We start from the raw sequence: 15,392 nt of genomic DNA on the forward strand, positions 1-15,392 counted from the left end.
TGTTTCACAGGCCTTGTTTAAGTCTATTTTGTTGAATATAATTATTGCTATCTTTGTTTTAGAATTCCATTTGCTTTTTTTCAGTTAAAATTTTATTACTCAGTAATATATGGTGGGATCAGTTTACAAATGGTGTGGCAATGTTTGCAAAAATAGCAGAAACTTAGCACTCAATATATTTAATAAATAAAGCTTAGTGATTCATTAAATATTATCATGACACTGTGCAAGATCAAAAATACTAACACTTCAGTAGAGCTTTAATTTGTATCTTTCTGATAACCCAAATATTTCTAGATAGGTAAGAAACTACTGATATTGTAGGGATTAATTTGGAAATTAGTAGTTTGTCTCCAAAGTTTCATGGCTCCAAAATATTAGTTAACCAGCTTGATACCATCTTGACTGCTCTTTATAACTTAAAATAATTTTTACAAATAGAGTACATATCCACAGCCTAATAAGTTCATAAATATTTTAAATATAGTTCATTTTATGTACAATCATCAATGTGATAATTTAGTTATATGCTTTCATGTGAAATTGTATACTAAAATATTTCATTTGTATATAAAAATTATGTATTTCCATCATTTATCTCAGAAATCAGTCTTGCAGTTGAACTTTAGAATTTTTGAGTAGTGACAGATCATTCCTGTCATGTGATCTTGAGGCAGAAAAAAATTAACACATAATGCCTATGATATGGATGTGAAGATAACTACATATTCCAATTATTTTATTCAACATATTTATCCTTTAGAACTCACAATCTTTCTTTTGTTTTTTATCTTTGATAGAATTAATTTCATTTGATTTTACAATAAGGCAAAAGACATATCTTTTTCCTTGGCTTTAATTAGTCTCAAATTCATCTAAGAACAGAGAAAATGATGCTAATATCATAAAAGGTTGATATCAATATTAGGACAGCTTTTTTCTTCTAACAAATCTATATGGTTTATATTAACTAAATGTTCAAAAATCCTGCACAAGGGTAAAAACAACAGTTTTGACTAAAGAATAAAATTTCTTCATTGTTAAAAAACTTTAAAATTCAACCATGGAACATAAAGTCAATAAGACCAGAATTTAGACTTCTGATATTCATAGCATACCTGAATACGCTGAGCAGAAATAAAACACACATAGTAGATAATACACAACAGTAAAACACATCAGAAATTGAAGCACCTGGATTTTGTTAAATATAACAAAGGTCACTCAATCCTTCATACATAATCCTAGCTGGTAGAACAGCAGTGAACAGTATATTGGATTTAGCAGAAATTTCTCAGAAAGGCCACATGGGTTCTTTTTAGATAGGAACAGACTTTTCAAAATGTTCAGAGACATAAAAGACACATTTGGAAATAAAAATGAATCTGTTTTCACAGAAGCAGAAAGTTCAGGCCACTTTGGAAACTAAAGTAAGTCACTTGAGGTTTTCATTACAGACCCTCCCCCATGAAAAATAAAAGCTCACTACCCAGCAAAGCAGTATTTTGACAAAGTACTTAAACACCAGTGAAGGCTTTGAATAAGGGCTTTGCAACAAGGATCAGCCGAAACCTAGCTTGAAGAGTAGTTTTCTAGTACGTGTGATGAAAGTACTTAGGAATGGAAAATTGACAACACAGCCAAGATCCTCTCACAGTATCAGGGCCTGTCCATGTGGGACTGGTCAGTTGAAAGTCAGCACAGTGAACATTAGATAATGATTTCTGACCCTGGGCACTGCCTTCTAGGTTTCTTTTGTGTGACTTATTTTATTTGAACTGTCATTCTTCCTCTTCATCTGCTTCTTCAATGACCTGAATGTCATCTACTTGAGATAAGGAGGTTTTCTCTACCTGCAATTTATTTCCCTTGGCTTTACATTTTTCTTCTTCCTCTGGGAGGAAGTTTTTGATCTCCTTTCTCAGCTGGATCCTCTATTTTGGAGCAGGGGTAAAATTCAGGAAATGTTGTGAGAGGATTAATCTTTGGCCTACAGGACCCAGGAAATACACCCATCAAGCTACTGATACTTTGTAGGGAAGAAATGACGTGTGGGGGAAGACTTGGGTCATTCAGAAGATCTGACACCATATTTCAAGATTCATTTAACACTGAAAGATCAACTCCATTTCTGCCTCCAGAATTCTGGTAATGAGGCTTATACCACTGATTTAAGTCCCAATCCCAAAGAATCATCTGTTTCCCTCGAAACACATGGCAACGAAGGTCTCCTGAACATTTTGCCACCGCCATAGTGACTGTCGAAGAGCAGCACCAGGATGCTGTGCCTGAGCGGAAGGAGGTGCACGAGTCAGCAGATCCATGCAGCTCAGCACCAACAACAACCTGCCCCCCACCGCCGCCGCCACGTCCCCCACAGGCCAACACCAACACTGCCACACTAAGAAGTTCCTCGGTAGCAGCAGGCGGGCAGCTCCAGAAGCCACCAGTAGCCGCCCCTCTGGCCAGGGCCCGGGCCCGCTTGGTCCGCGTCAGGAAGCAGGTGAGGAAGAAGGCACAGGCGATGCTGAAGAGGAGTCTGTGGCTGTGAGAGCACATGCTCAGCAGCGTCTGCAGCCAGGTGGCCCTGGCAGCCCAGATCCTGGGCCCCGCACCTAGCAGCAGGGCAAGGACAAAAGCGACCAGGGCGCCCAGCGAGAGGCGCGGAGGGGAGAATGGGGAGCCACGCCGAGCGGCTGCTCGCGCTCCCCAACTCCCAACCCCGCATCTGGGGCGCCCCCAGTCTCCCAGCTTCCTGCCGCTACGCCCGGGGTTTCAGGAGCAGCAGAGTCCGCGACATCCTGGCTGAGCAGAGGCATGGCCGGGACTTCTTTCTGGACCGCCAAGGTCACCTCCTCCTTTTCCCGCTGGGCACTTCCCGGGACTGGAGACTTGATATCACCTCCCAGCTCCCGCTGGCTGCAACAGTTACTTCTCCATTTGCCTTTAATACTTTTTCCTTCCTTTCACTTTCAGTCTGTCTTTGCATTTTGGGTAAATTGCTTATATGTAGCACACTGTTAAGTCTTATTTATTTTTAATGTATTTAGTCAGTCTGTTTAATCAGAGAATTAAGACTATTTAATTCCAGAATTATTATTAAAATGTATGTGTTTGTTCCTGCCATTTCAGTGATTTTCTTCTGGTCGTTTTGAATATTCTATGTTCATTTATTCATCTTTTATTCTTCTCATAAGTTTGATGGCCTACTACATAAATATTTGATTCCTTCCTATATCTCTTTAGCATGCTGACCTTTGTGATTTATTCTTTCACATAGTCTAATGATTATGATTGTCTTTATTTCTCTTGATAGAGTTCTCTTAAATATCATCTATAATGCTGTCCTAGCGATTATGAATTCCCTCTGTTTATGCTTATCTTGACGTGTCTTTGATTATTCTTCAATTCTGAATGATAACCTTGCTCTTATATTAATGTTCTTTGAGTTATTTTCTTTCAGAACTTGAAGCACATTATTTCATGCCCTTATAGCCTTTAGAGATTTGACTGTAAAATCTGTTGTTTGTCTAATGAGTTATCATTTATTGTGGCATGACTCACCTTCTCTTGCAAATTTAATATTCTTCTGCATTTTTGACAATTTACCTATAACATGTCATTTAGTTGTTCATCTCTGATTATTTCTATATTGGGGCTCTAAATATCCCTGAAACATGGATGTCCATGTCTTTCCTAATATTTGAGTAATTTGTGGCTCTTATTTCAATTTATATTTTTTCTATGCACTCTGAATGTAGCTTTTCACCTTCTAGTATGTCAATTATATGAATGTTTGATATTTTAATGGTGTTTTAGAGGTTTCTTCTTTTTATTTATTTCAGTCTGAATATAATATTTTGGCAAAATCATCTTTGAGTTCAGATATTCTCTCTTCCTTTTGATCTAGTTTACTATATTGATATTCAGCTGAGTTTTTATCTGACAAGTTTATTGAGTATTTCATTTCTAAGATTTGTGTTTGGTTCTTTTCCCCAAAATTTTCTCTTTATTTGATTGCTCATTTATATTTTGTATCTTTTTCTTTAATTCTCTGAATTGTTTATTTGTATTCTCTCAGATTTCACTGAGTTTTTTTTTAATTGTATGTTGAATTTTTTGTCTGGCATTTCATCCACATTGGTATTTTTGGAATGATAGTATGGAATGCTAAATTTTAGAAGTTGACACATTACCTTGTTTTTCTGTCTTGCTTGTGTTGCTATGGTAAGATTTGCTCATCTGCTGGGATGGATATTTCTTAAATTCAATGTGGTGCCTTCACAGTATGCAACTTTCTTCTGTCAATGTGACCTAGGTTTGTTGTATAAAGTGATTTTATTTCCAACTGGACTCCACAGTGTAATCTTCTATGTCCTTGTTTGCAATTTATGTATATATGTACAGAGTGTACATTTCCTCTGCATGGTCAGAGAGACCACTATCTCTTTAAGACATGTAAATATGGAGTAATTAATACTCGGGCAGATGTAGTATAGGCAGCAGAGGATGTGATGGAACATAGAGAGAAAGGCAGAGAAAGAAAAGAAAATCAAGAATTTCTTTTAGCCAAAGGGCTCAGAATATTTCTCAATAAGTTCTCTAAGTCTTATGTTTATTTTGGGGGGTTTGTGAAGTCTAAAGTATATTCAAATCATAAACATTTCTTTGTGTATGTTATTTAATATTGTTATTAGAATTATAATTATCTCTTTCTAAATCATTATTTGAAAAAAGTGGAATGACATTTTGGTTATGGGTAGTTATTTTGAAATTTCTATGAATTTTTTTAACTATACTGAATGATAGTATTTCCAACTAAGTTCATATCAACTTTCATAAATTTCAGCTTTTCAAGAAAATTAGAGATTTGGTACATGGTTAATTTTATTTTATAGGATTCAATAGGAACTTACTTAAAAATTTATAACAGTAAAAAATATACAATGTAATGGTATATTGAATACATTATATTTTTTCATATTTAAACATATATATTAGTATTTATTTAGCTTTCATGTATACATTTGTAATATAACATTCACTTTATATTTTATGCATGGTACAATCATATATGCTTGTTATATTTATGTATTTTGTAAAATTTACATAAGTTGATATAGTATTCATATATTCACACATATACCTATTCCACCATAATACTTTATTCAACTGTATTAGTGTTGGCTTTTTTTTGGTGCCAGCCCTTTTTTATATTTTCTATAGAGACAGGATCACATTCCCATCCTAGTATTGGCTATTATCCTGATTAAATCACTCTTCTTTCTTTCTTTTTACTTTATCAAATATTACCTCTTCAGAAAGAATGCTCAGAGAATTTGACAGGTATGTTCAAATACAACTGTAACCACCTCAGCACAAAACTCTATGATAGCTTATCTACATTTAATTTAATATATGAAATAAAGCTAACTACATGCTGGAGGCATCTGTGTGAAACAATAAATATGAGAAATAAATATCATTTTTTGGCTTCTTTAGCATTAGTTACTTTAAGAAATATACATTTAGTTAATTTTTTCTTTTTGGCTACTAAGTTTTTTAATCCGAAATATCTATTATAAAGACATACTTTTCTGTGTGAAAGAAACTGTATGATGTTTTAAAACATCTGTTGGGATATAAATAAATTTATATTTTTCTGTTTCTTATTGCATGGTCTTAGTATCTTTGAAATTGCATTTCTTTCCTGCTTGGTTTTATTTTGTTTTGTTTTAATGCAAGCTATTTCCAGCAAATATTTTAGAGTAGTAATACAAATTTTATTGGAATGCAAGTGGAGCAGCAGTATGTTTTAATTAGTGGACATTGCTAAGGTGATTATTTTCCCTACTGATGGAATAACAGCAGCACTCAACATTTATAGCTCCTTTTTCTTGAACGATCATTTCCTCTGCAAAGAAAACTTTCAATATCTTAACTTTTGCACTGAAACCTAATAACCATCCTTCTTAGAACTGAGAATGGCCTGTTTTCTCACTCTTTAACTCATGGAATTTTATTGCATGTGCAAAGAAAATGATCAATAATTATTTAGCAGCAGGAGCCGGGAGGGTGTTCACCAGTGGAGAGGTGTTGGTGGTGAGGCAAGGGAAGATTCAAGTGGAAGATTGTCTTCTGACTGGCACATTCTGGCAGTTGCAAGAGGGGCACCTGACCCAGCTTCCCAGGCCTTGGGCTGGCACATCTGCAGGGATGCATATGAGCTGCAAGAAGTTATCTGCACTGGAGCTGTTGCTGTGGTTCAGGCTGCCCTAGGCAAGTCCAGGCAAGAACATGTAGTAATAAAGTAGATCAATCTGGAAAAATTCCAGTCCAGAATGTATGAACTATTAAAACAAATTCATGTCATGAGTCAGTGCAGCCATCCCAACGTAGTGACCTATAACAACTCTTTTGTGGTAAAATTTGAACTTGGCCTGGTCATGAAATTGCTAAGTGGAGACTCGGTGTTAAACATCATCAAATACATTGTCAACCAAGGAGAGCATAAGAAAGGAATGGAAGAAGAAGTAATAGCAACAATTATTAAAGAGGTTTTGGGAGGCTTAGCTATCTACACAGAAATGGTCAGATTCATAGAGATTTGAAAACTGGTAATATTCTTCTGGTTGAGGATGGTTCTGTACAAATTGCAGATTTTGGGGTAAGTGCATTCTTAGCAACAGGGCTGATGTCACAAGGAATATAGTAAGAAAAGCATTGTTTGTACTTCACGTTGGATGGCATCTGAAGTTGTGGAACAGGTGAGAGCCTATGACTGCAACGCTGACGTGGAGTTTTGGAATATTGTCTATTGAAATAGCAACAGGAACAGCACCTTATCACAAATACCTACCTATGCACATGTTAATATGGACTTTGAAAATGATCCACCCACTTAAGAAACCTAAATAGAAGATAAAGAAATTATAAAAAAAGGCATGTCTGTTAGAAAATTACTTTCACTGTGCTTTAAAAAATATCCTTCCCAAAGTCTCACGGTGGCAGAACTTTTAAATTCAACTACTTCTAGAAAGCCAAGAACATAGAATACCTGATTGAGAAGCTGCTTACCAGAATGCCATATAGCCCAAAGAGGAGTTCCAGGCTCAGGTAGTCACCTCCAGAAAACCAAAGAAAGGGACTGGGAGTGCAGTGATGAGGAAATGGATGAGAAAAGTGAAGAGGGGAAAGAAGCTGCTTCTCAGGAAATGTTACAAAGAGTAAAGAAGAAAATCTAGAAATCCCAGTGAACACCATCAGCAGCCCAGAGCAAATACAGTCCTTCTCTATGCATGATTCCCAGGGTCAACCCAATGTGAGTGAAGACAACAGAGAAGCTTCTTGCACCACAAACCTCATCTGAAGATTGGGAAACTTCAGCAAGAAACTTAATGATGTACAACTTGAGTTTACTCCAGGAAGAGATACAACAGATGGTGTTATCTAAGGAGCTCTTCTCTACTGACCTGGTTTATGGTCATGATGAAGTTATAGTGGCTGCTAACTTACAGAAGATTTTAAATGATCCCGAAGCTTTAAAAATATTGACATTTAAGTTGGCTTTTGGCTGTTATGGGTTAGAGATTTCTGATGAAGTGAAGCTGATTGGGTTTGCTCAACTGAGTGTGGGCTGATGTATGGCCCTTACTATTACTCTGATCTGTTGTGCCCCCTTCCATACCCACTCCCTATTTCCTCACACCACCCCCCATTCCCAGCCCCAGCAAAATCAGAAGATTGAAGATACAGGGTTCAATGAAGTGGAATAAAGATATTTTTTAAAAGAATTTCAATGCTCCAAGTTCTGTTTTGTTGCCTAGCAATTCACTGTATGAAATGAACAAATGCTACAACTGCCTGACCTGATTTTTCCAAGAGCTCTTTAATATTCTTAGCATTCAGTTTAGATAGACTATAAGTGAAAAGAATCTGACATATACTCATGTGTTTCTATTTACTGGCAACAACATGAATTTTCTATCAGAAGCCTATTTCTCCTTTCATTGTTGTTATTTAAATATTTGGTGTGAACCAAGCCTAAGAATTCTTTTCTTTCCCTGTGATAATTATAAGTTTAAGTAATCATTTTTAGTCTTCTTGAACACTTTGAGAGAATTGTATGTATTCTACTTTTTCCTAGAAAAAAAGTAGGAAACAAAATTTTGTAAAATAATTTAATTTAAAATATGGGTATTTAAATACATAAATATGTACTCAAACTGTAATTAAATAATTATTTGCTAAAATTAATTAATTTTATAATTATTTGCTAAATTCTTATCTTTCATATAGTAACATAATGATCTTCTGCATCCTAGTAAGAATATGATTTAAAATAATTCTAACACAGTTACATGGTCTACTTCACTGCATTAACTTTGAAACATTTTATTGCATTTTTTTCAATGAGTCTTGGCATTAGACCATGATCTTTGTTAGCTTTCTTATAGTCAAATGTATTTTATTTATAATAAACTTTAATAGATAACCAAAGAGTAAAATGGTATTTTGTGAACTTGGTGATAAAATTGAGAGAGATTTTAAATTTGTGTTTAAAGGCTAATGACCAATGATTTCATTGTAGAATAAGAGCTTAGACTGGACCCACTGGCACATGCTTGTAAACCCAGTGACTAGGGAGGCTGAGACAGGAGAATCATGAGTTCAAAGCCAGCCTCAGCTATAGCAAGATGCTCAGCAACCCAGTGAGATTTTGTCTCTAAATAAAATATAAAATAGGACTGCAGATGTGCCTCTGTGCCCTGATATCCCCTCCCCCCCCCAAAAAAAAAAAAGAATTTAGGAAAAGGAATTTGTTTTTCAAAAAAAAAATTAGTGTGATTTGTGAATTATTTCTGAAGGCAAAGTGAATACAATATTAGGGGAATCGTTAGGATGGGAACATTTATTACAGATGAATTAGGATCCCACTATCTCAGAGCAATACTTTTACTGAAAATATTTCTTTTAAAATGCCTAACTTGGGAACTACCATAAGTTTTCAGATGAGAAACAAGATCCCAGGGAGAGGAGACTGAGGTGTGTAGCTAGTGGGAGACGGGCCCAGCCTGCTTGGCATTTGAGGCTTCACTCAACACCAGCCACACCTATGAGGTCACTGAGAAGTCACTGGGCAAAATGGGATGTACTCATGAGGTAAGCATGACTGTGGAATAGACTGGTTCTGAGTGAAACCCTGAATCCTGGGAGTCCAGTACTGCAACAGGTGTCTGGAAGAGAAGCCATCTTCACAAGATGAGGAGAAGGAAGTATACTTAGCAAATTAGCTGAACACAATAACCTCTTCCAGATTCCCAAAAGCCAAGTCCTACAATGCTAAGCCTTTGCTCTTTCCAGTTTCACAGTTAAGAAGTACTGCCAGTGCACATCAACACACATGAGTGTGAAACACGACTTCTTCATAAATAACTGTTGGCCATGACTGGTATGGTGGTAGCGTATGCAGGAGGACCTTCCACTCCAGTGTAAGATAATTCACTGATGATGTGCAGATTTCTCAGGGGGATTCACTGGGTTTCCCCCAGACTCCTCAGTTACTGTGGGAGAGTCAGAGTCATTGAAGCATAACCCCCAATTCCCAGGAAGAGCAGCCTAGTCATCATACTGAATTTCAGTCCTCAGCTCTTTGGAGACATAGTTCACCAGCATCACCATTAGCTGCCCATTACCAGAGTAGTCAGTTGCACAGCGTCTATCCATCCAAGTGCCTGACACTGGCAGTGGCTTTATTAAAGAGCTTCTGCTGCTCAGCCAGAGGCAGATCTATTAAGATCTGTGGTACTGGCTTAAACTGTCCACTTGTCATCCAGGCACCTAACAGACCTCCATCACCCCCCGGCAGTGAGGAGGTTCTATCACACATGCCTCTGAGGTCAAGGGCCACTGCGAACCACTGAGGGACTGACACCTGCTGGAGCCCAGGGCACCTGGGGACCCACATCATCCACCCTGCCCCACCTGGCCCCCACCTGGGACACCACCAAGTTCAGGCTCTGGCGACTACAATCAAATCTCACATCCAAGTATACTAGTATCAAAGGTCTTGTAGGGCATTCATTCATGTATTAATATAAGAGAAATAGTTGAAAATTATGTAGCATACTAACTGTGAAGTTAAAGGTTTGCATTGAGATGTCTATAGACAAGTGAAGGTGAATCAAGTGTATATTACTTTAAGTTTGCAATAGATGTTCCTCACCGGAGTATGTTATGCAGTTTGAGCATTCCTAACAAAAAAACCTGAAATACTCATAAATCTGCAATTTCTTGAGTGCCAATATCACATAAGGATAAAATTCCACATGCGCGCTCATGTGATGGGTCACAGTCAAAAGAAGGTGTGCACGGTGTGGTGGCACATGCCTCTAATCTCAGCAGCTCAGGAGGCCGAGGTAGGACAATTGGTAGTTTAAGGCCTGCCAATTGAGTGAGGCCCTAAGCAACTTAGCAGAACACTGTCTCAAAATATGATATAAAAAGTTAAAGGAGCTGAGGATGTGACCCAGTAGTTATGTGCTGCTGGGTTCCATCTCCAGTACTAGAAAAAAGAAGGTGTTTTCAAATACTGCATAAGATTTCATCAGAGGCTGGGGATGTAACTCAGTGGCACAGTGCTTGCCTAGCATGAACAAGGTCCTCAGTTCAAGACTCCCAACTGCAGAGAACACAACAATAAAGGAAGAAAGAAATGCACTCCATCCTAAATATCAAGCTACGTGTATATGAATTATAAATGTTTCATGTTGTGAATTGACTACCCCTAAGCAAGCTATCTCATTGTATGTATGCAAATATTTGGAACTCTCAAACACTTCTAGTCCCAAACATTTTGCAGAAGGGGTACACAACCTAGAGAACAAGTTAGCATTATACATCATTCAGATGGAAAGAGTTGAAGCAGTCAAGTTACAACAGCATAAAAAGATGGATATGAAAGACCTTTAAACATCCTGGGACTTGTGCAATAATCCTGGTCTGGGTCTACATGCTACCAAGTAAGCCAGTGCTAAAAGACTGGTTCCATAAGATTATGAAGTACCAAATGTTAGGATAAACCCTCCCATTGTACTTTCTCCCAATGAAAAGAAATCAAGGGAGGCTATATTGATATTCCAAAGTGAACAATACTTACTGGAGAATGGCTCAGAGCCAACACAGTCTAGTGCCTTTGTTATGTCCATAATGGAGGTAACACATCAGCCAATATTAACTAATTAGGTCCCTACCAAACCAAAGTCAAGTGCTCTTCTAATCCAATAATTCTACCACTACATGTGAATGGTTATCAGAAGGATGGAATCCTATTTTTAAGTAAACTGTAGACAGAAAAGAGGAGTCTCAATTATACCTCAATTATAGCCAAATGCACAAATTGTACCCCTAAGTTTGTTTCATCAGGAAAAGGGTCAGAGCTGCATTAGGGATAAAAGCATGTGGACTGCCCACCCACGTGTGATTGCTCTGCAGACCTGATTTGGTAGCACACCCTTCTGCAAAAGTACTTTGCTTTTACTTTTCTGGGCTACTTCTGAGCACAAGTCTGATTCCTCATGACACCTGGCATGTCAAACATTCTCAGATCTGAAAAGTTGGGTGTTGTAATTCATGTCACTCATTTTCTGATGACTGTGAACACTAAACCACACTCTGATGAGCTCAATGTGGGTGTGCTGACAAGAAGTGAGTAACAGAGAACAGGCAGAGCTCCTCTTCCTCAACTTCTGTGTGGTCACGCCCTGGCTCGGGCCCAGGCAGCCTGCAGGAACCTGAGGTCCACTGACAAACCTCTGGATCAATGGCAAACACTGCAGCACCAGCCACCTATTTCTTCCCATGCCTTCTTCACATGTCCTAAACAGAAAAATAGAAATTCATCAATCACTGTAAATGAGAGCACACCTGGACCACAGGGGGAGAGACTAAGGCATTTCCAGGACCCGCCTACAGCCTGCAGGAAGCACACTGAGTGAGAGGGGGAAGTCAAGGGATGTTTGAGCAGAGTAACACCATCTATTCTTAAAAGGATCATTCTGGCTACTGATAAAGATGGGAGTAACTGAAGAGTGACAAGGGGCCAAGTCAGGACCACAGGCACAACCTACTGGGAGGCTGAGCCAGCCTTGCTTAGGAAATGGCTTTCAATCTGAACTGGTCATAAATGAAGCAAGCTGCCTCAGGTGGTGTGGTAAGCAAGTCCCTGAGTCAACAGAACCATGGGGGATGGGTTACTGAGTAGGGAAGTTGTGCCATCAGTACTCAAGCGTATGAGAGGAGTTGGGTTAGACAACTCACCAAGTCTCTTCCAACTGGAGATAATGAGGTTCAGGGAAATCAGCTGAAGGGACTCTTTTCACAGACTAGGAATAACTGAGCACCTGGGACGATAAGGCGGTGTTCAGTGGTGGAAATATGGGAGAGGCATTACTGAGTGAACCAACAGCTTGAGCCAAGCTCCAGAGGTGAATAAACAGGGTCTTTGGGGAATCTAGCGCACCAAGAGGGAAAAGCTATATGAAGGACCGAGATGAGATGAAGTTAGGAAGAGATGCAGGACTTCAAAGGGGAGAGCTCCCACGGGGCCTGGTGATACAGAGAGAAAACTTTGCCAGCCCCTGTTGAGGAGGGAAAAGAGAGACTGTCAGAGCCAAACAACAGCTTTTTCACTTTTTTCCCCCACACCTTGGTCACCAACTTCTTGAGGGCACGTCTGCCCAATATTCACTGTGTTCACTGCCCAACTTCTCACTGGAAAATATATCCAGAAATGGCTTTCTAACAAGCAACAACATAAATATAAGCCCATGAGTGTGTGAGGCCCCGAATCTGGGGTTTGTTTTGTGACTTCACTGTAAGAAGTTGGGAACAGACAATTCTGGGGAGGAACAGTATTTGATGGAAGAGAACTATGCTCACGAGATGCCACAAGATGGAGTCCCTTCCTTCCACCAACTCAGAGCCACTCCACAAGCACCAGCCCTGGAATGCCCAGTGCTCAGAACCCGGTGACATCATCTTTAGGCAACAATGGGACTTGGGCCTTCCGAAGGCTCCCATTGGTGGACAGATTCTTGGGGCAGTTGATTCTTTGCCAAGCCATGGGCCTGGTAACAAGTCTCAACGGTATGGATCCTCAAATGGCAAACCTGGGCCTTGCTGGCAGTAAGTATCCCTTCAGTCCTTTGAGTGTGGGCACAAACTTTCAGGGAAGATGCTTTGTATTGATGGGGTGGTGACTGCCTGCATGGAGTGCTAAATAGTTAAGAGACAGACTCCTCTAGGAAACTAAGGAGTTTGAGAAGGAAGAAACCATGTTGTGCCCAACCAGAAAAGATACACTGGTGCCCTTGTCAAGTGGTTCCTTGAGGGCCTTGCCCTTAAGTTCAGTTGATCAGTCTGAGGGATGGTGTGGGTCCTGGACTGGGAGCCAGAAGGCCTGACTGAGTCTCAGCAGGTCCTGTTTCCTCTAGACCTAGTATCCCTTATCACTGAAAGGTTAACCATGGACTCTTAGGCTCCCTGCAGACCGAGATTTAACTGAATAATAAAATAATGAGGTAGGTATGTCAGGAGGGAGGGAGGGAATGGATGGATGAAGGAGCCAAATCAAGGAGAGGAATGAGAAACGGTTCAGGTCCCAGGCAGAGCAGTCAATCAGCTGCCTCTTTTCTTTCTTTTACTGCCTCAGCCTGGGTCTCACTATACTTTGGACTCATGGGACTGTGTTGTGTAGTAACCGGTGGCTGCATTATATTTATTCACTGGAGGAAGAAGCTGTGGTGGGAGTGCTGTGCCCAGCAGTGGATGGAAGTGATGAATGCTTCCACCTTCATTTACAGTCCACTCTTGTACTGGATCAATATGCAGAAACACCACGGTATCAATGCAGCTATTCAAATAGGCCCTCCCACAGCTGTTACCTTCAGTGAGATGAAAGACCATACTCCAGATTGTCTGTGGGAGTCAGACACCCCTGAAGCCAGGGATTATGGCCTCAGAGGCAGCATGCGCAGGGCAGAGACCCCTGTTTCTATGCAAGCTGCTCTGGTGGTCTCAGGGCAGCCCGCATCTAATCAGATGCCACTGCACCAGACCACATCCCCACTCCCGATCCTCATCTTTCAGGATATACCCTTTTCCCCACCCCTCCACAAAATGCCTCCCATGTTGGAACACACTGTCTCCTACCCGCTGGACATCTATCCTGAAAGGAACGTCCACTACCATTCCCTTCCCACACTGGCCCTGGAATGAACTGTTTCAATGCCAAGCTTTGCCTTCATATCTGTAGCCTCCACTCACTGAAGGTGGGAGCTTTATGTACCAAGGGAATGATTAGAAAATAGAGCTAAACTCATGGCAGTCATGCTCACACTGAGGGCCCACATGGATGTTACGTTATTAAAGAGTTTTGGAAAAGTAAGTCTGTTGTGTCTCATTTGCCGGTAGGAGGCCAATGTTCTTCTCCTGTTTGATGGTGCCACAAGTCTAACCAATACAATGAGAACTGGAGGTTGGCTTTGAAGGGACACATTGAATCAATACTTGTGGATGAGCTCAGTTCCCTCCATCCAGGATTTAAGGTCAAACGTATGCAAGACCCTGGGTTAGGTCCATCAAGGCAGTGCTGTTCTGCAGGATGGTCAGGTCAATTGCCACAAGAATGACAGTTGCTGAGGGCACACAGGAATGGCAGTCCACAATGGCTATGCCACTGGTCAAACAAGTCATCATGAGGCCCATGAACCGCACCACTGTATGAGGTGAATGGCTGATATCCATGATGGATTGAATCTTAGGTTGTCTTCTCTGAATTGTTTCTTATACATGAAAACTGCAACATGGCTATCATGAGTCTTTTCTTACTGATGAAGAGAAAGGATCCAAGGGCATATGCCATTATCTTATATTTTGTGTTGTTGTGTTGTTCCTCAGCCAGTTGTCCAATTTGCATCTGCCTGACATTAGAGTTCCTGATCTTTCCACCATACCCCAGGGTATCTTTTCACTAAGCCTGTCTTCTTCAAACTTATGTGGTGGATGCTGTAGTGCGTGCAGAATCATCTGTTCGGTCTATAGATTTGCTGAGAGTAAGGGCTGGTGAGTTCCTCCTAGAATTATACACAGGAATACATCCGTAGCAAATAGAGATCCATGGCTGCCCAAAAGTGAAGAGTCCCATGCAACTCAGATACATGGGAACATCTTGAATACTTTCTGGAAATGATTCTTAAAGTAGAGACAAATAAGATTATGAAGTATTTGCCTAGAGTTTAAAGAAGAGAATGCCTGGAACATGCAAAACTCTTTAACCCATTGCCTTGGTAATGAGAAACCCACTCACTGTAGTTGCTCTAAATGTTAAATGT

The 15,392-nt window shown here is 39.8% G+C and overlaps 1 protein-coding gene and 2 pseudogenes across 1 annotated transcript; 2 read left to right on the forward strand and 1 right to left on the reverse strand.

Moving 5' to 3' along the window:
• Window positions 1-2,675: 2,675 nt before the first annotated feature.
• On the forward strand, window positions 2,676-7,640 carry LOC124973665 (STE20/SPS1-related proline-alanine-rich protein kinase-like; annotated as a pseudogene).
• Window positions 7,641-9,618: 1,978 nt separating this feature from the next.
• On the reverse strand, window positions 9,619-9,832 carry LOC124973636 (protein C19orf12 homolog; annotated as a pseudogene).
• Window positions 9,833-13,884: 4,052 nt separating this feature from the next.
• LOC124973666 (testis-expressed protein 38-like) lies at window positions 13,885-14,277 on the forward strand. Its single transcript, XM_047537463.1, has one exon. The coding sequence runs from the start codon at window positions 13,885-13,887 to the stop codon at window positions 14,275-14,277; it is 393 nt and encodes a 130-aa protein (XP_047393419.1).
• Window positions 14,278-15,392: the final 1,115 nt, after the last annotated feature.

Source organism: Sciurus carolinensis, unplaced genomic scaffold, assembly GCF_902686445.1.
Source record: "Sciurus carolinensis unplaced genomic scaffold, mSciCar1.2, whole genome shotgun sequence".
In the NCBI taxonomy this organism is placed as follows: Eukaryota; Metazoa; Chordata; class Mammalia; order Rodentia; family Sciuridae; genus Sciurus; species Sciurus carolinensis.